This window comes from Ochotona curzoniae, unplaced genomic scaffold (assembly GCF_017591425.1).
Source record: "Ochotona curzoniae isolate NIBS_2020 unplaced genomic scaffold, NIBS_Ocur_1.0 contig_883, whole genome shotgun sequence".
Taxonomy (NCBI): domain Eukaryota; kingdom Metazoa; phylum Chordata; class Mammalia; order Lagomorpha; family Ochotonidae; genus Ochotona; species Ochotona curzoniae.
In genome coordinates this window covers 69,140,985-69,162,657 of record NW_024466599.1, presented here as the reverse complement: position 1 = coordinate 69,162,657, position 21,673 = coordinate 69,140,985, and the positions used below count along the sequence as shown (strand labels likewise).

The following is a 21,673-nucleotide window of genomic DNA, read 5'->3' as shown; positions in this document are numbered from 1 at the left end:
CATAAACACAGAGAACCCAGAGGACTCAGAACAAATTGTAAAAAGAACAAATTTGGAGAACTTGTACTTGTTGATCTCAAGCTTACCATTAAGCTACGGCATTCAAAAAATATGGAGAGTCAAGAGATAAATTCTCACATTTACCGTGGATTGATTTTTGACAGTTTAGAAAATGGTTGCTTCCTAAAAAAAGTAAACTTGTCACCTAATTAGAAATGTCACTTTCTGGTACCTAGCCAAGAGAAATGAAAATTTACAACCACACAAAGATTTATAGCAAGATTAAACAGTAGGTGTTCCTATCAGCATGATTATAATAGTAAAAGGGTGGAGTCAATTCAGATGTGCATTAGGGAGTAAGCAAACAAAATCTGGTATTCAGAAGAAATATTTTTTTAACCAGTTATGAATGAAATATACAGAAAAGGTAAATGTAGAGGATGGAGAATGATGACTGGCCACTCAGAGCTGACATCAACCACACGTGGGCGACCTGGGGGACATTGGGGACTATGATGATGCTCTGGCTTGCGGCTGTGATGAACAACTCTACCAGTTTTATTAAAACCGTTGAACTGAAATAGATTTTGTAGTTTATAAATTATAGACCTATGTGTTTGTGTTTTTAATCAGTTGCCCTTTGTTGTTGGTTTGTTCTGCACTGCACAGCCAGTCATAGTATTTTGCCTAGTGCAGGTAGAATGAGTGAAGCAGCCCAGGCGCTTATGAATCTACTTTGAATTCAAAAGATGAATCAGATAGGCCCTTTCCTCCAAATTGCTACTTGGCCAAAACTAGGGATTTTTCCACCCTAGATTTTTCTTCCTTTTTTGATTATTAACTTCTTTTTTTTTTTTTTTTTTTTTTTTTTTTTTTTTTAGATTTATTTTTTTATTTTTTATTATTTTTTTTTTTTTCATTGGAAAGGCGGATATACAGAGAGAGGAGAGGGAGAGAGAGGAAGATCTTCCGTCCGATGATTCACTCCCCAAGTGAGCGCAACGGGCCGATACTATGCCGATCCGAAGCCAGGAGCCTCTTCCGGGTCTCCCACGCGGGTGCAGGTTCCCAAAGCTTTGGGCCGTCCTCAACTGCTTTCCCAGGCCACAAGCAGGGAGCTGGAAGGGAAGCGGGGCTGCCGGGATTAGAACCGGCGCCCATATGGGATCCCGGGGTTGCAAGGCGAGGACTTAACCACTTGCGCCACCGCGCCGGGCCCCGATTATTAACTTCTTCATTGGTTTCCGAAAGTAATTAGTCCTCCTCCCAATTAGTGCCCAGTGAAATAATTTTTCAATTTCTCCTTTCTCAGAATTCAATGACTCTCTTTCTCTATGATACAAAGAATAGTACAAGATGTTTTCACAGGCATTTTGGTGCCATCTTTTTGCAATCTGTATCTATACAGCTACAGCCGTATATTTGCCAGGCCATAGTTATGTCATAAATAAAGTATTTAATGCATACTTTATGAGTTCATCTTCAGGCCTCTCCCTTAAGGAAGTCTCTAATTTATGAGGGAATTGACTATAAAAATTTAAATAACTTCAAGCAGCCTGAACACCATTTGCTCTTGGGTCATTATTCATGTTCAATTCAGAATGGCTTCTGGAAATAGGTGGGCTCATTTCCATGGTTCCCTGATGTGCCCGGGTTCTGTTGTAGTTATATATGCTTTGGATGTTTGAAGATGTTCTTCAGGTTCCTTGAAAGAGAGGGAGTATGGTTTATTTTCTTTAAGATGAAAACTTAAGAGCCAGGACACATCAGAAATGGAAAACTAATGAGCAAAAGGGTTAACGTCCCTAAAATGAATTGTGGGATATTTTCAAGTCTTCATATCTGCATGGTTTGCAACCCACTATGGCCAGAGGCAAACATGTTCAATGAATGACTGTTATTTTGTTTACGATGTTCCCATTTGGTCAGATTTTTTTGGTGGGTTCTTCCTTTCTCATGGAATTTGTGCTTTCACTGAGACAATCCGTAGGTCAAGAGGAAAGACCCATCAGCACTGGAAGATGGTGAATGTTACCGACATATTCCCGGGCTTTCACCCAGCGGAGCTCAACACTCCCCCTCCCTGTGGGGCTTCACACGACCCTCTGCAGTGGGACCACCTGGTTCCAAAGGGAGGCCCCTGGACCAGGCCACAGGAGAGATAGCTGACTGTTGACCACATCTATGGGTCTTAGAGCTGTCTTTTAACCTTTGAAAGGCCTTGATATCTACACATGCAAAACGAGAGGACACACTAAATGATCTCCAGTATTATCCAGTTTGCCAGTTCTGTTCAAGTGTGTGTGAGTCTGCACTCTTGCAGCACTATCATTCTTTTTTTTTTTAAAGATTTATTTTATTTTTACTGGAAAGGTGGATATACAGAGAGGAGAGATAGAGATGCCGATCTGAAGCCAGGAGCCTCTTCTGGGTCTCCCACGCGGGTGCAGGGTCCCAAGGCTCTGGGCCGTCCTCGACTACTTTCCCGGGCCACAGGCAGGGAGCTGGATGGGAAGCGGGCCGCCGGGATTAGAACCGGCGCCTATATGGGATCCCATGCGTGCAAGGCGAGGACCTTAACCACTGCGCCACTGCACTGGGCCCCCAGCACTATCATTCTATGTGTACACAAGCAAAGGGACACACACGTATGTTGCACTTGATTTAATCTTCCACTATAAGAGGGAAATACACCAGATGGAACTGCAAACATGAGTAGCTTTCTTTCCTTTTTTTTTTTTAAACATTTTTTTTTTCTTTTTATGACATGGTTTCACAGGCTCTGGGATTTTCCCAACCTCCCCCCATGTTGGATTCCTCCACATTGTTGCAGTAGTACATTTCATACATTTCATTTATTTCATTATTTTTAACATTTCATTATTTTTAAATTTTTATTGGAAAGGTAAATCAGGTACACAGAGAGAAGGGATGACAGAGATGAGTAGCTTTCATTTCCCATCATCATACTGCGAAGAGACACCACACCATGGTCTCCTACAGCCAACTCCTCGATGGCATACTCATGTAAAATAGTCTAGAAATTACCAGAATTTATATTCTTTTTTAAGATTTATTTTTATTGGAAAGTCAGACATACAGAGAGCCAGAGACAGAGAGGAAGATCTTCTGTCTCCTGATTTACTCCCCAAGTGGTCAAAATGGCCAGAGTTGATCTCAATCTGAAGCCAGGAGCTTCTTCCAGGTCTCCTACGTGGGTGCAGGGTCCCAAGTCCTCTAGCCATTCTCTACTGTTCCCCAGGCCACAAGCAGGGAGCTGTATGAGAAGTGGGGCTGCTGGGACATGAACCGGCACCTATATGGGATCCCAGTGTGTACAAGGTAAGGATTTTAGCCACTAGGCTACCATGCTGGGCCCCAAAATTGATATTCTGGAGGAATATAAGGTAAGTCAAGGTAAAGCAACAATTTCCAGGGCAGAGTTTGAATCTAGCAATGAAGACATTGGTTAAGATGCCCATGTCCCACATCAGAATCTACCCAGGTTAGATTCCTGGTCTGGGCTCCAGAGTGTAGCTTCCTGAAAACACAGGGCATGTGCGGAGTGACCTACAAGATGGGAGTTCATACTGTCTAATCTCTTTCTCTCTCTCTCCTGAAATCTCAAATTAGTTAATTAATTAAAAAGTTGGCTTTTATAAAATCTTCATCTTTACATAAAGTTTGACTTAGAAAACTCCTTGCTCTCACCAAAGACCAACTGGTCTGGGAGACCACCAAACAACAGCTTATTATTCCAAAAAAAAAAAGCATTTTTTTTTCTCAATACATTTTAGCAGTATGACACATCTTTCACAAGAATCCATGCCCTTTGGGCCTGGTGGCGTGGCCTAGCGGCTAAAGTCCTTGCTTTGAACGCGCTGGGGTCCCATATGGGTGCCGGTTTCAATCCTGGCAGCTCCACTTCCCATCCAGTTTCCTGCTTGTGGCCTGGGAAAGCAGTTGAGGACGGCCCAGAGCCTTGGGACTCTGCACCTGTGTGGGAGACCAGAGGGAAGTTCTTGGATCCTGGCTTCGGATCGGCATAGCATCGGCTGTTGTGCTCACTTGGGGAATGAATCATCAGATGGAAGATCTTCCTCTCTGTCTCTCCTCTCTGTATATCTGACTTTCCAATAAATAAATACATCTTTAAAAAAAATATATGCCCAGGCTTATTTAAAATCTCCTTCAACAATTCTAAATTAGGCTATTCATATAATTTATTTAAATAACCCCCTTTCATCTTTAGATTTCAAACACTGATTATTCCAGGTCCTAGCAAGACGCTCCTTGAGAAGACTGCCTTTCCAGACTGCATATCCACAACAGATCTGGATATGCAAATCCATGACATCAGATGACTTAAAATAATCAGGGAACTTTCGTGTGCCAATTTATCTGGTATCAAGCAACCATCATTCTGAAAGATTCTCTTTCCTGGGCCTGGTGGCATGGCCTAGAGGCTTAAGTCCTCGCTTTGAAAGTGCCAGGATCCCATATGGGTGCTGGTTTTAATCCCAGCAGCTCCACTTCCCATCCAGCTCCTTGCTTGTGGCCTGAGAAAGCAGTCGAGGATGGCCCAAAGCCTTAGGACCCTGCACCTGCATGGGAGACCTGGAGGAAGTTCCTGGCTCCTGGCTTCGGATCAGCACAGCACCAGCCGTTGCGCTCACTTGGGAAGATCTTCCTCTCTATCTATCCTCCTCTCTGTATATCTGACTTTGTAATAGAAAATGCATCTTAAAAAAAAAATCCTTCCTTTCTCGATGTGATTATAATGCTTGGAAAACATGCAGAGAGATATGGTGCTCATTTTTATCACTGCAAGTACATTTAGAAAACGTCTTTTTAAGTTGCTAAAAGTGTTTTAGGACCACAATTTATTAGAAATGTAGGGCCTGGCGCAGTAGCCTAGCAGCTAAAGTTCCCACCTTGCATGCTCAGGACCCAATATAGGCGCAGATTCTAATCCCAGCGGCCCCCACTTCCTATCCAGCTCCCTGCTTGTGGCCTGGGAAAGCAGTTGAGGATGGCCCAAAGCTTTAGGTCCCTGAACCAGCATGGGAAACTCCTGGCTCCTGGCTTTGGGTTGGTGAAGCTCCAGCCATTGTGGCTGTTTGGGGAGTGAATCAACAGTTGGAAGATCTTCCTCTCTGTCTGTCCTTCCTTCTATACCTGATTTTCCAATAAAAACAAAATAAATCTTTTTTTTTAGATTTATTTTTTTAAATTATTATTATTTTTTTTATTGGAAAGGCAGATACACAGAGAGGAGAGACAGAGAGGAAGATCTTCCGTCCGATGAGTCACTCCCCAAGTGAGTGCAACGGCTGATGCTATGCCGGTCCGAAGCCAGGAGCCTCTCCCACGTGGGTGCAGGGTCCCAAAGCTTTGGGCCGTCCTGGACTGCTTTCCCGGGCACAGGCAGGGAGCTGGATGGGATAGAACTGGCGCCCATATGGGATCCTGGGCGTGCAAGGCGAGGACCTTAACCACTGCGCCACCGCGCCGGGCCCAAATAAAATAAATCTTAAAAGAAAAAAGAAATGTAGGAAGATAATTGATTGAGAACTTTGGGAAGCCTAGTTAGCGTGGAGCCAAGGCTAACTGCAATCCTGTTGATATGGAAATGCACAGCCCAGAAACTCCTTAGTCCTCAGTTTTAAATAACAGATCAAAGAGAGGCGCTTTCCTCTCTTTGCAGGCAGGGGTGCGGGGACTCCCAAAGTCTCTCTCTTGTTGTCAACTCCCTCTTGCTCCTGATAAATTCCTCAAACCCTCTTAATAATAAACTTATGGCTATGGACATCAGTCAGTAGTCCACGTGTATGATTACCAGCTCTTGTGCACCAAGTCCATTGCTGCAGGACAGCTAACAGGTGTCCAATCACTCATACACCTGTGAGCTCACTGGAAAGAACCTGGGCAGATTCTAAAGGGCTCTGTAACTCAACTTTACTTTGTTTTTGTTTCCAGTTGCTAATACTATTGGCAAGAATTCATTTCAATTTGATGCCACAGTGCGGAATGGTGTGTATCAGGAACCACTTGTCATGATCTGCTTGAAAAGGCAATTTGACCTTGGCATGATGAATTGGGATTCACCAACTGAGAAAGCCAAGTAGTGGAACATGGTTCATTTTACAGAAACAGAGCATGGCTTCCCAGGATGGAGAGATGTCTTACAAGGGCAGCTGGATGAGTCATCCTTTCTGCAGAATGTATTGATAACTTTGTTTCAGAAAGATGATATTTTGCTTGTTTTGAGTCTTGCCAGAATGCTGAAGGGCCCATGCCAGAAAGAACATTGTCAAGCCTCATTTCTCTCCAGATACACCTCACCTATTCATGCACTCACAATACAAGTAAATGGGCACAGTGCTGTGACATAGCAGGCATAGCCACCTCCTGTGATGCTGACATCTCATGTTGGCGCTGGTTAAAGCCTCAGTGACTCCACTCTCAATCTAACAGAAGATGGCTCAAGTCCTTGGGTCTCTGCACCCACATGAATGACCTAGAAGAATCTCCCGGTTCCTGGCTTCAGATCAGCCTAGCTCTGGCCATGGTGGCCATTTAAGGAGTGAACCGGAGGATGGAAAAATCTCTCTGTCTGTCTCTCTCTAACTCTGGCTTTCAAATAAATAAATCTTGAGAAAAAAAACACAATTAAACAACTGGGGTTTTAAGATAAATCCACAGAGGATGAGCAAGTTAGAGGGGACAGTGAGACAGAAAATAAGAAATGTTAACAATCAGTGCATGCATCCATCAATCCTTAGGATTAGGCATCAGAGAATGGCTGCACATGTGTCACTGAGGAAGACAGGTGAGTAGGCGTTGCCTGTAACATTTAGAGGACCTCATTCACTTCTCTGCCACCATGCATAATCAAGTCAAGTAGAGTAGCACATCACACTGGTGCACCTGCTTTCATTTTATGGCTTCATTTCAAGGTCACACTCGTAGATTTGTATTGGTGGCACCAAGTTGTCAGATATTGTGCCATACTTTGTTTAACAAGCCATGAGTTTCCATATTTCTGCAGTTGAACTAGAGCTAGTCTTTGGCTCAATTTCTGGTTCCCCCAATTCATGTACCTCTACTCCACATAATTGCTAAATGCTAATGGTAGCGGCAGCTCTAACTCACCTCTCTGCCCATGTTGTCATTCTGGCCAAGTAAAGTCTGTGATGGCTGTCATTAAGGTAAGGCACTAGGGTCAGGCATGGTTGGACCCTTCCTTTCTCTAGGACTCCTCATTATGATGCCAAACCTTTTGCAAACTATCTCTATGAGCAATTCCTCTTTCTTTAAGCTATCCACTGACAGGGCAGGGCCAGCCTGGAACATATCCTGACCTCTCTTTGCTTCCTCCCTTAAGACTGAGATACCAGGAGGCAACAGTACAGGGTCTGCATGCCTTCCAAAAACGGATTCTAAGAGTAGGCATCTGGCACAGTGATTAAGACACTCCTATGGAATGCTGGTTGAGTCTGAGTCCCAGCTCTGCTTCTGAACACGGCTTTCTGCTTAGATGTACCTCAGGGGAGCAGCAACCACTTCACGTTGGAGACCCAGATTAAATTGCTAGCTCCTGGCTTTGGCAGGATCTATCCTGGTTGTTGCTGGCCACTTGAGGAATAGATCCCCAGATGGAAGATCTCTATTTGTCTCAGTTTCTTTCAAATAACTAAAAGAAGACATATATTATTTTTAACGAACTCTGGGAGAAAAAGGTAAGAAAAAGACTTTATAATAAAATGTAGGTCAGGAGGGTCCAACTTAGACCCAATCCCTCCAGGTCAGGGAGTGACCATGAACTCATGGAAATGAGCTCCAAGGCCTTGGTGTGCTTTCTTTCCCAGGGCATTTCCAACAGGAGCCAGGTGCTCAGTGGAGTTTGCTGCCTCAGCCCCAGCAGGGAGCTGCTCTGCAGGCTGAGCGAGAGGCTCAGCAGGGACTCGCAGGAGGCTTGCACTCAAGGCAGAGGGTTAGGCAGGCTCCTTCCAGTAGCCTTCCACATACCCACTCACTTTTAAAAACCCGAGGCATACAGGGCAGTGCTTCTGTGGAGTGGTTGTTTCTCCCTCTGCAGGGAGAGCTGCAACTTTAGAAAACAGTCTGAGAACTGTTTTCCATCACCCTCTCTAGAGGCTGTTTCCGGATCTGATCTCACATCAGTCAGGTCTTAGACATGCCCCAGAGAGGGGATACTCTGTGCCTGGTGAATGCCTCCTTTAAATGTGCTGGAAACAATTCCACAGAGGAAGTCAGGCTAGCACAGGCGGAGAACCTCTCTCTCAGAAAGTGAAAACAAAAACAAAAACAGAACTCTCCAAACACTAACAAACTTCAAGGGTTTCCACAGAAAGATGAACTTGCATGCATTGTTTTTCTTTTTTTGCTAGTAGTGAGGGAATCTAAGAAATACACATAAATTTTGAAACGAAACAAAACCAACCCCCAAAACTATCTCCCTAGCTTGAAAAACAAACCTGTAACAAACATTTTTTTTCTCAGGGAGTATCTGTCACTGCTTTTTTTTTTTTTTAATCAAAGAGGAAAGTCTCAAATGTTTGAAATATTTAAATCTGAAAATGACTATAGCTTCGGGATGTGTGAGTTGGCTGTTACCGATACATTTTCTGCTACTCCTCAGAGATGAGCCAAAGTCTCACATTGGAGCCCAAGGTGGGGGTGACCTCTGGGGTCCCATTTCCAAATGTACATTTACCTTTGTGGCCCGAGTGTGGGTGAGTCATTCTTGCTATGTGTTTTTCTCTGAGGATAACATCATTTGATTTCTACCTCAGATTGGTCAATCTTGCACCCTCACAAGAGATGCGTTTACTCTTTCGTTTCACAGAGATGCCAAACTTTTACTAGTGGAGGGAGAAAAGGCAGAGTAGCAGGTGAGGCGGTGATGCCTCCTGCCCCTCTTTGGAGGTGATTTTGAGAAGTGATGGAAAACAGACCACAGGGCAGGAATTATGATGGCTCTGTCACTATTTGGGAACACAGACAGCATGCGTATACATTCTGACTTTATTTTCTATAACTTGAAACACCTTCCTTCTCCATCTCCCCAGCTAGCCTTCTCTTTTATATACAGTAGCGAAGTTACAGCCCAATATTAGGTTCTCAATCATCTCACCCACCCCTTTTGCCCTGAGTGCACTTTCTTAACACTCTGTCCTGAGCCGTTTTTCATGGAGTAGAGCACTCCATTTACCATCCCAACAGGTTGCAACTTCCACTGCTGGTCACCACTTTGAGTAGGTGACATGTGCAACCAGGTGTGCAGGCAAATTCCAAGGCCTCCTGTTGTGGTGCTGGCAACTTTAAAAGACTTTTCTGCCTCCAAATTTTCCATGGTGGTTAAGGGCATGAGTATGAAGAGGCCTATGGGATTTTTCTGCTTCTAGATTTTGTGGGATTTCTTCGGAAAACAATCCTTATTCTATTTACCAAGAAAATGTTACGGGAGGGCAAGGCTGCCCTGGGTCAGGCTCCTCCGAGCCCAGGGCAGCTTAATTAGAATTCACAGATGCCCTCAGTGATTTCCACTGTTGCTTAGCTCTAAGGATTGGCCAGTGAGGGTGAGATCTGCAGTCATGGGAACAACTGGGGTTCTAATGAAGAAGTTCTCAGACTGCAGATTTTCTTCTTTCATCATGCAATCACAGAGCTGGCCACTTGTCTCGAGGATATTGCAAAGGGAATGGATTATGGAAACAGGGGGAGGCCATTACAGAGAGAGGCAAGTATGCAATGCCCCCAAGCTGGCAGAATGGTGGACAGAGCAGGTGAAAAGAATGGTTCTCACATTAGGTCTGGCTTGGGGTTGGGTGACCGGGTGGGTAGTGGAGGCGGGCAGTCAGGCAATGCCAGCAGGGCTTTAAGCATGAGAGGCTTTAAGCATGGTAGAAGGACTTTCCACCTCTAGTCCTCACTGATGACAGGAAAATTTCACACTCAGGAAACAGCAGGGAAGCTCTCCTGAAAGTCAACATCACTCCGGAGATGGCATCAGAAAACTGTAGACAGCCAGACTCCCTCATGTACCCTGGAGTGGACTTAATATCATGACCACAGCCTTCAGAGCACACGCAGGCATTACTGATTGGGCCTCACAGTAAATGAATGTTGACTACCTTGTGCTGCACACATTAGCAATAAACTCTATGGGCGGGGAAAGTCTTAACGATTAACAGAGGATTCCTTCCCAATTTTCTGATCATCAGTCAAAATCTTTGGCATTTGCTTAAAGAATTTAAAATGAGACTGTATGAGTATTTCTAGGTGATTCAATGCTCATAAAAAATGACTTGCATCTGTGATATATTTTCCATCTCAAGATTTCCAAAGGCTTAGCAATCTTGAACCAGTCAACCTTTGCATCACTGGAGGTCGAGACTTGTGAATGGGCCAGGAAGTCAAATCAGGGGGGCATGATAAAAATGAAATGATTTAAGCATATAAATTTGGGGGATGGGAGGGAGAAATTTTCATTGTAAGGAAACTTTCGCTGACAGTGGAAAGAACTCCAAAGATAATCTGCTGAAGTTTGAACCCCTGTCTCCTAGAGAAATGTCCAGGACACATGGGAATTTCCCTGGATTGTGAGACCAGGCCAGGGATGAGACAGCCGCACCCCTAGTCAAGCAGGGGGACTGTAGTTAGTTCAGGGAGAACCATTACGCACACTATATGCTGCCTCCCACACCGGCTCACCTCTCAAACTCCCCCATTTCTTCCTGCCTTCCACAGAAGGGTTTAGAGACAGGTCTTCACCTCTTATGTAGACTTTCTCAAATTCTACTTACGCCCTCCATTCAAGACAAGCTAGCCTCAGCACTTACAGCTCTATTGCCAATCATCTGGCTCCCTTTACTAATGAGCCCTCTCTTAGCCAAATCAAATGGCTTTCAGATATGACTCTGTGTAGCTTTTCAGACTCCTTGGTCATAACTTTAGGAACAAAATTGCAAGAATGAATGATATGCATTTACTGCTTGAACATTCAGTACTGCACACCATCCTGAGCACATGATGGGCACTATCCTCTGTTTTTCAGGTTGATGCTCTGATATTTCTATTCTAAAGATGAGGAAATCAGGTTCTGAGGACCCGTGGAGGCTTACATGGTCCAAGTGGCAGTGCTGAGACTTGCATCCATGTTGGTCTGGAATTGGGAGCCACCAATCTGAACTACCTCTTTGCCTTGACTTTCACACCGTAAGCCATCGACTCCAAACTTCCTACTTTCCTCACTTTGAGGTCTCTCCATTCCATTGTCTCCTCTTCCTCTTGGCACTGCAAATGACTCCAAATCTCTCACCTTAACTCAATCTTATCTCCTAAGCCCTGAATATAGGGTTGTCTGTGGGCTTTTCCCACTGGCATGCCTTGTGGACACCTGAGAATCAAAGGGTGAAATCTCTACATCTTCCTGAAAATCTGCTCTTTATATATCATGCTTTTCTCTCTGCTTGTTCTTTCTCACTTAGTCATTAAAATACTTATGAGGTCCAAAAGGCACCAACCACTTTTTTAGGCCCTAAGGGTACCTACAACACAAGAGTCCAATTGTGCCTTTATCCTTGAAGGGAATGAGTACCATAAGCATATGTGTACACTATATCAGGTAGTAAAAGATGCTGTAATGTGAATACCAGTGTGGCAAGGAAAAGGATAATGACGGGGGATTAGAGGGAACAGCCCACGAACATATGTCTTCCCAGAGAGCAAAGGGGTAGGAGGGGGAAGTTAACAATATTTTTGTCCTTAAATTGCTCAACACAGTGATTCTTTGGGCATCTTCAACTTTGTCCTCTGACTCACTACAACTCAACTTTCCAACAACCCACGTCTCACCTGTTCACACCTAGCTCACCGTTCCTGTTGACTCAAGAACTCCACACCTCTGCACAGGAACGCTGCTTTTGATTTTACATTGAGACTCAACATGCTGCTAACATGATCTTTCCAAAACACAAGTATGTTAATGTCTCCCATTTGCTGATATCCATTCCTGTATATTTCTCACCAGCACAAGTCCCTGATTCCAACAAAGAATTCTGAGTCCATTCTATTCTGGAATCACCTCCTTGTTCCCATATATCTCTCACCTCATTTTTTATTTTCTTTTGTTTTATAACATCCAGTTCCTTCCCTGCATGCCTGCCTTTGCACAAGATACTTCTTTCACATCCCAATTCCCATTTCCAGTATATCTTTGAAGCATACTGAATTGTTACCCCTCAGTGAAGCCATCCAGAAATCTCCAGGCAGAGTTATATACCTTTTCCTTTCAGTTGTTCTCTGAGTGTGCTGCCTTGTCACATTTATAATACTGTTTTATAAAGACTTGGGTTTCATTCACTCAACGTACACTGCTTGAATGCCTTCTGGTAGCCAAGTTTACCAGTGCTTTGGGCACAGCTACCAGTAAGGTCAGCTCTCATAGGAATTGTGTTCTATTCCACTATGTCTCATCCACTATCCTGGGCCCACATGCTCAGTGCAGGTAACAGAACTAGTTTTGTATCCAATTTATAGTATCTCCTAGGGAGAACTCAAGGAAAGAGATGAGACACACTAGTCTTTCTGGGATCGCCTTTGCCGAGCACTAGGGTTTATCCATGGTATTGTTGGATGAATAAATTACGAAAATCAATTTGATTTTTACTTTGTGAAAAGAGAAGCAAGCAAGCAAGTAAGCAAGCAATGAATTTATGTCCTCTGAACAAGGAGCTTTTGATTGCTGGTATTCCAGGAAAATCCAGTAGAACAAGTGACTTGTTTTCCTTCTATTAGCAACATGTCCTATTCCCAAAGTTAGCATGACAAGTAGAGAAGATAATCCTAGGAAATTCTGTTCTTAGGCAGTGCTGTCTTCAAAGTTCAACACAGAAACATTCATCACTGGGACTAATAATGGATGGTCTCCATCTCTCTCATTAGACTTTGTTGTGTTCTAGCTGTCCTGGAGCCTAGAATGGTAATTTGTGTCCTATAGGCACTCATAAACGATTCAACAAATATCTGAAGGGACAAGAGAACAGGAAGATGCATAATGAGAGGAAGAGCATATTTTCAGGGAGAGAAGCGCAGCTCACTCTTGCTTCTTGTGAGTGCCAAGTGTTCCCAGGGTAGCCAGGTGAGAAAGGTGATGGGAGGACAGCAGAAGGTTTGGAGCCCTCCCAAGGAAACCCTGAACAATTTTTGGAGGAAGTTGCTTTGCTTCAGCAATGTTAGTACACACATTCTGTTTGTAATAAAATATTCACATTCTGTGCACAAAGCATAGCTTTTACATAAAAAACAAACATGAGATCTGCAGAGGGAAAAACAAAGGCAAAGAAAAACAACACACAAGGATCTGAAGCAGTAAATTATAGAAGGTAAAGCCATGCCAAATTAGTATCACTGAGCAAAGACAAATGAAAAGCATGAACATTGGTAGTTCTGCAGGAATGCTTTTTAGAATCTTATACAATGAATATCCAGAAACCATATAGGACTCAGGAAGGTTTTGGGTGAATTCTTCCATGTTTACACCCAAAGGCAGCCAGGAATGGGAGAGACTTCTATTTAAAACTTCCAAACATTTACACCCTTGGATGCAGGATTGTGCCACTGAAATGGTGTCTTAGCAAAATACTTTAACCAAATGTACCACAGCAGTCAGGAAGACACTACGTGAAAGAGGAAGAAACTGGAAATTAACTCAAATGTCTAACATTCAAAAAAGAGTCCAGTAAACCAGAGTACACACATACCATGGAATATCAGGCAACCACACTGATCTAAAGATGCAGTAAAAACATAGTATTTATAAAGTAACATTAAGTGAAAAGCAGTATATAAAGCAATTACGGATGCCCTAACAGTATCTCAGTAAAATGCCATTTATTTGAGAGTAACAAAACTGAACGATATTTTTCCAAAGTTGTGGCATTAAGGCAGGCAGTATATAATATTTTTTCCATTTTAATCATCACTACCATCTTCATCATCATTCCTTACTAGCACTTATCATGGGCCTTCAACGCTACACATTAAGTACTTCCTATTGAAGTGTTAAGGGTTAATGTGACCATATTACAGCCTATGTGGCAGATACTCTGAATCTCCCCATTTTACAGATCCAAAGCTGGGTAACTGGTCAGGATTGCATACATATTAGGCGGTCTATCTAAGGCTAGGATTTGTTCAGGTTCCTACCAAAGTCCAGGCTTATAACCACAGCATTAATACTCATGACGAGTATTATTTTTTCAAATAAAAGAGACAAAAAAAAAACTGTCTTAAAACCAAACTTTTTTTTTTTTCTAATGAGAAAGACACTGAAGTGTTAACTGAATTGACTCTAAGTCAGTATGGTGAAGGTGGGGGGGTGGGGGGAGAAGGCAGGCTGGCACATGACAGCAGGCACTGAGGGAGGAAACAACTCCAAGACACCCACCTCCATCAGCGTCTTGTTCACATAATTCTTCTTGGCGGCCTCCTGGAATTCCATGGCCTGCTGGATGTACATTTTCCCAGCGAGGATTTCATTTTCTAGCATCGACAGCTCTTTCAATGAAAGGGGCCAATTCAACCGTTCCAGTGCTTGGTTTAAAGCTGCCTTGTTTTCCAAGTACCGTATTGGTCTGTCTGCATCTAACCTAAAAGAAAGAAATGAAGAAACAAGAAATAATATCTATTAATTAAAGCAGGGGTCTGATGTCAAATGACTAAGTCACACTCACACCCTCTGGCCCATTAGCACTTGGTTGGTTTACAGAGGTTAAAAATAACCTCTGTGAATTATAGTGGGAACATTTCCCTATTACCTCATTTGATTATTTGAGTTTAAAGATATTTTATATACATCAATTTTTCCCCAGCAATCCTATCAGAATATTTGAGACCCATTCCTTTATTCTTAGGCCTAACTTCTGGAAGAACAAAATGTTGAGCTTCAAAGAGATTCCATACAACTGCTCAAAAAGACAAAGCAAAACCAAATCAAACCCAGATGTTTGCCTCAGAGCAGAGATTCTTCTACCGGCTTGTTTTAGCTATTGAAGTCTAAACTTATAGCTATGTTTCTTTGGTATACAAGCCAAAGTTTCTGTGGGCTCGTGGACAGGTGGCAAAACTCTCAAGGAAGCTAGTGGATCATGCTAGTCCATGGCCTAGACTCTATTTCCAGTCCCAGCTCCTCTAAAGCAGACACTACTACAAGGAGAAGGATATAGAGAAGAAAAATAGCTCACAATTACCAATATTTTACTGTTGAAAGCAACACTTATTCCTTAGATGACAATGATGAAAGAATATAGTCTAGAATGTAGTCTATGCAGCACACACACAAGTCAATCCAGAAACAAAACGCTGACTCCAGAAAACAGAAAGAAATGTATTAAAAATCTAACTCAGAGACACAAAGACAAATGCTGCATGTTTCCCCCTAAATGTGGGAGCTAAAATCAACGACAACAAAATGAAAAATCTAAGTTGGAAGGATATCAGAAAAATAATAGACAAGAGGCCCTAGGCCTGTGTCCGCAGATAGAGATACTGACTCAATAGCAATACACAAATCAGACTGCCTTTATGAAAATTCTCGAAACCATCAAACAGATTGTAGCATCTCAGACAAGTCAGTGCCAAGAAGAGTCACACCAAAGGGTAGTTTTTCCTTGTACCTTTTCTTCACTATCCCTTACTCTTTCCTGGAACACTATAGGGTCATTATGAGAGAATTTTCAAATCCTACTTCTCTCTTGTAAGAGAAAAAGCATAGAAAGTACATCCCAAATCCTGTGTTTTGCAAGGCAGTCCAAGGGACTGGTTTCTGTGTTGCGTTGACAGAAATAATGGTAACCCTTCAGATGCCAGGTGGGCGGTCGCTTAGAACCAAAATGAGGTGCCGGAATTACTGTAATAATAATTCAGAAAGCCACTAAGTGGAACAAGAACTTTAAAATTCTTGGGAAGAAACAGGCAACCTCATTAACCATGAAATCACACACAGGAACCTGGAGAACACATATCCCTTGGTTTTGAGAGACAGCCGCCCCCACCCCGTCCCAGGTGTCCTGGTTGGGACAACTGATAAGGTGATCTGCAAAGTCTTGGAGAGATGGTTATTGTTTCAAATGCCCTAACCTCAACTCAAGATGAAAAGGTACCCAAAGATAAGGGGAAACATGGCCCCATCAAAGGAACACGAAAAATATCTATAGAAATTGACTCTAAAGAACAAAGGTATCTGAATTATCTGACAAAGAACTCAAAAACAATCATCTTAATGATGCTAACCGAGCTCAAAAAAGATTTAGACAATCAGAAGATGACAGAAAAGTAATTTAGGAACAAAACGAGAATTATAGCAGAGAGACAGAATCTAGTCAAAGCAATCATACATATTCTGACACCAATGAAAGCACTAACATAACTGCAAAATTCACTAAAGGGATTCAACAGCAAGCTTGATCAAATGCAGAGAATTAGTAAGCACAAAGAATAGATTTTAAGTCTATATTATTAAAAGAGACAAAGAAGGCCATTACACAATCGTAAAAACGTTGATCCATTAGGTAGATACAATGGTTTTAAATATACATGCACATAAAAGCACAAAACATTCCACCCAACACCAGCAGAATAGACACACTGTCTATTAAGCCAAACTGATCTGTTATTCAAGCCCTTTGGTTCCTTACTGATCATGTGGGTGAAGGCTCTTTTCATGATTAGAAATGGAAATTTATAGTCTCCAGTATTTGTGGCTTGCTGCCTAGTTTTCTCTTTAACTCTCTGAAAGTTTATTTCATATAATTTGGAGCTCTGTTTTCTGCTCATGGGCATGTATTTTTTTTTTTTTTTAACAATGAATGGGTCAAAGAAGAAGTACTAAGGGAAATTAGAAAATAGCTTGAGATAAATTAAAATAATACAATATATTAAAACATAGGAGATTCGAACAGTAATAAAAGGGAAGCCTGTGGTGATGGACACTTTTTTTTTGTTTTAAAAAAAGTAAGCTCTAGGAATCAATAACTGAACTTGTCATTTAAAAATAGCAGTGAGAAGGAAACAATAAGGAGTAGGAAAATGAAAGAGTACAGAGAAGCAATAGAAAGAACAATAAGATAGGTGCTTTCTTAAGTTCAGCAAAACTGACTAAATGCTTAGCAAAGCTGAGGAAAAAAGACTGAAATCAGAAACTGAAGCGGGGATTTTAGAATTGATGCCTGAAAAATAAGGTATAAGAGGCTACTACAAATAATTTTACAGAAAGAGATGGGATACATTAGAAAAAGTGCATAAATTCCTAGAAACATATTTGTCTACCAAGACTAAACCAAGAAGAAATTAAAAAAAAATCTGATCAGACTTAGGAAGGAGAAACATTTATTTGGGGTTAGAATTTGGACGTTCACAGTCCAAGATAAGGTGACCCTGTAGGTCTGGTGTCTGATGGAGGCTAGCACTGGCAGAGTATGAGCAGGAGGAGGACACATGGACAACAACAAAAGTGAAACACACAGGATTCATGTTCTGTTTTGTAAGGAGTGACTGGAACAGTAGACCATCTTAGACCTAGCATCACCTTAAACACCTGCTTACCTGGTGCCACCTTAAATCCCCTGGGTCTTGGTTCCCCTTAAGGTCCACCTGCCTAAGAAAGCTTACGGCCTTTTAGGTTTAAACTGCGTTCTCCTCCAATCTGCTGTACTTCATGACACTGTACTCTAGGGCCCTACTCATCCCTGCAGGACTTTTCCCTGGCGTCCTCTTTAGCCGCTTCAGCCACTGCTGTGTCCTGCACTCCACTCCTAATACTCACTTCTGTACTATAAAGCTGCCTTCCATTTCTTCTGCTTTCTCTCTGTGTGTCTGCATTCTCAGCTCTTCTGTTTTTTTGTTTTTTTTTTTTTTCCTCTTCCTCTTCACCCCTCCATGCCCTCTCTCTCTCTCTGCTCCTGTTTTCTCTCCTTGGCTGACCCTCCCACTAGAGTTAAGGCCTTGCCTATGACTCCTCGTCTCTGGCAATACTGCTAACATATCAAAGCATCTCACAAGTTTTGGCTTCCAACTGCTAATCCCCAAAGACCTATACTTCTTTCACTGAAACTACCTACCTCCCTGGACACCATAATTAGATCAAGTCTGCCATTAATCCATTTTCATGTATCTGTTAACCCTTTACCTATGAGAAGACTTTGATGCTTAAGCATCTGTTTGGGGAACAGATCCCTGCTTCAGATCCTAACAACTAATAAGGATATTAAATCCATCAAAAAATTCCCAGCCAAGGGCCCGGCGCGGTGGCGCAAGTGGTTAAAGGTCCTCGCCTTGCACGCCCAGGATCCCATATGGGCGCCGGTTCTAATCCCGGCAGCCCCGCTTCCCTTCCAGCTCCCTGCCTGTGGCCTGGGAAAGCAGTAGAGGATGGCCCAAGGCTTTGGGACCCTGCACCCGCGTGGGAGACCTGGAAGAGGCTCCTGGCTTCGGATCGGCATGGTATTGGCCCGTTGCGCTCACTTGGGGAGTGAATCATTGGATGGAAGATCTTCCTCTCTGTCTCTCCTCTCTGTATATCCGCCTTTCCAATAAAAAAATAATAAAAAAATAAATCTTTTAAAAAAAAATTCCCAGCCAAGAAAATTACAACACACAAGGCTTTACTGTCAAACATTGTTAAAACTAAGCCTCATACCACTTCCAAAAAATTGAAGAAGGATTGTTTTGAAACTCACCTGTCAGTTCAGCACAGTTTGACACTGATACAGAAGTCAAACCAAGAGATGGCAAGCAAAACAAAACAAAACAAACAAAAACAAAAAAACTACGGACCAATATCCTTGGTGGTGCAAAAATCCTCACAAACTGAACTCAGCAGTATACTGACATGAACATACATGGTTACAAACAAGATTTAATCCTGAAATCCAAGGATTGTTCAACATGTGAATATCAATCAGAGGAAAACATCACATTGACATAAAAGAAAAAAATCACAAAATTATCTCAGTGTATAAAAAAAAAGACACCTAGCAAAATACAATTCCTTTTATGACTAATAAATAAATAAAAAACCATTCAGCAAATTAGAAACAGAAATGGTGTCAGCATAATGAAGTCCACAATGAACAATGAGCTCAATGATGGAAGACTGATAGCATTTCCAGTAAGATTAGGAACATGGCAAAAAAAATACTCACTCTTGCCCCATTTTTTCAATAAGGCACTGAAATCCTCAGAGAAATTGGACAAGAAAATTACAAATTAGGAAGGAAAAAGTAAAATTATCTGCTTGTCAAGGACATGATACACACACAATAGAATATTATTTTACTTTTTTTTTTTTTAAAAAAAGGACAAACTGTTACAAGCCGCAACATGAATGAATCTTAAGGACATTATGCTAAGTTAAATAAGCCAGTCACAAAAAGTACTATGTGATACCACTTACATGAAGAATCTAAAACAGCCAAATTTATGGAAACAGGAAATAGAATGACAGTTGCCAGGGAAATGGACATTTGCTATTAGGGTATAGTTATAGTTTCGCAAGATGAATAAATTCCAGACATCTGTTGGAATGTGCAGTCAGTCAATGCCAGTGAGCTGCACAGTTAAGAATGGTTTAGATGGTAAATTTTGTGTTACATCATAGTTTTTTTCAACTACAGTTAAAAAGGAAAACCTTGAAAACTCTAAATTAAGACTCTTGGGCTGGGCCCGGCGCGGTGGCGCAGTGGCGCAGTGGTTAAGGTCCTCGCCTTGCACGCCCAGGATCCCATATGGGCACTGGTTCTGGTCCCGGCAGCCCCGCTTCCCTTCCAGCTCCCTGCCTGTGGCCCGGGAGAGCAGTCGAGGATGGCCCAAAGCTTTGGGACCCTGCACCTGCGTGGGAGACCCGGAAGAGGCTCCTGGCTTCGGATTGGCATAGTATCGGCCATTGCGCTCACTTGGGGAGTGAATCATTGGATGGAAGATCTTCCTCTCTGTCTCTCCTCTCTGTATATCTGCCTTTCCAATAAAAAAATAATAAAAATAAATCTTTAAAAAAAATTTAAAAAAAGACTCAGGCTATGTTCTTTTATAAATGTTTAAATTTTACTTTGATTATTATTTTTATTGTTGAGACGGATGCACAAGCACATGGGTCTTCAGTTAAGGTGAGGAAGGTCGAGGTACAGAGGAAGGTGAGTGGGACAAATGTTTCAAAATTTGTTTCTCTTGTGTCTGCTGGAGGGGAAGAGGAGGGGCCACTCCATCCTGTCAAACTACATTAGCATCTGGCGATGGGGACAGTCATCTGATGTCCTTAGAGACCCCGATGTGAGGAACAGTATTTCAAGGGCATTGAATGTTTTTCATACTTGAATGTTTTTCATAGTTCTGAGACACCGTTGGCTTCATTGCACCAGACTTGAGAAGATCATTCCAAGGTGTATTGGCTGACCGAGTCCACCTTAGTGCAACTACAGACCCAGGAACATACTGAAAGCTTGGTAAAAGAGAGGTCCAACCTACTTTACTTTTCATCCTCTGATATTGCACTCGACATCCTCTGCTGGCCTAAATGAGCTGGCTGTCTTGTCCCTCGTGTGCATCTGGGCATGCTGTCTACTACATAAGCATCAGCAACTGAACAGACTCAGTCCGCCATTGATGCATTCCAAGACTGGACCACATATATTGTGATTTTTCCCTGTGGCCAGGGTTTGGGGAGTCCCCTGAGAAACCTTACCTGGGATGACCTCAGATTTGATTCGTGTGTGTGTGCTCACACAGAAATGTTCAGGGTCAAGTTTGGTTGATCACCTGTACCAGCCAGTGCACATACCAGTGGATGCAGCTGCCTTGTCAGCCCTACCCCATCTTTCACAAAAACTGATAGGTGCTGTGACCTAGCCCAGCCCAGCCCATGTCTTCATGCCTGGTCTTCATGTATACCAGTGGGTACCATGTCCTAGTCATGCTGATCCTCAATAATCCCCACCAAGTCTGCCCTCAGCCCTGGTTTTTTTTTTTTAAAGATTTATTTTTTATTATTTTTTATTGGAAAGGCGGATATACAGAGAGGAGAGACAGAGAGGAAGATCTTCCGTCCGATGATTCACTCCCCAAGTGAGCCGCAACGGTCGATGCTATGCTGAACCACTTGCGCCACTGTGCCGGGCCCCAGCCCTGGTTTTTGCATGTGTTAGTATGCGCTGTGGCCTAGTCCAGTCCATCCCGCATCCTATCCGGCTCTTGTGCACACTCAAGGGTGCTGAAGTTTAGTTTAGCCTGACCTGCCCTCCAGATCAGGTGCACACATATACTGACAGCTGCTGTCTCTTGACCAGCCTGGCTCGCCCCCAGCCCTGGCTCTCATGCTACCAAGGTGTGAGGTTGCAGGGCAGTGCATTTCCTCTACTAGGCCTGGGCTATGTTCTTAACCTACTTATGGCAGAAAATAGTTCTGCTGCTAAATGAATGGTTGCCTATTCAGAGTAACTTTTTTTTTTTAAATGGAAACGTAAGCAGTTTCCAGAGAGTCAAGAAAAGGAGAAAGCTTCAATTATGTATGTTCAACTCTTTCATAAGTTGAAATAACTGTGGGGTTAGTTTCAATAGACATCTACAAAGCTATACACTGATTTGTGAGTCTACA

At 42.6% G+C, this 21,673-nt stretch overlaps 1 protein-coding gene across 1 annotated transcript in view; it reads right to left on the bottom strand.

The window, feature by feature from the left end:
- The window catches only part of VWA3B (von Willebrand factor A domain containing 3B), a 231,064-nt gene that overhangs the window by 24,982 nt on the left and 184,409 nt on the right, over positions 1-21,673 (bottom strand). Inside the window, exon 22 of the mRNA XM_040994133.1 lies at positions 14,477-14,678. Within this exon, the coding sequence (XP_040850067.1) occupies positions 14,477-14,678 (202 nt within the window). The remainder of the gene's footprint in view (positions 1-14,476; positions 14,679-21,673) is intronic.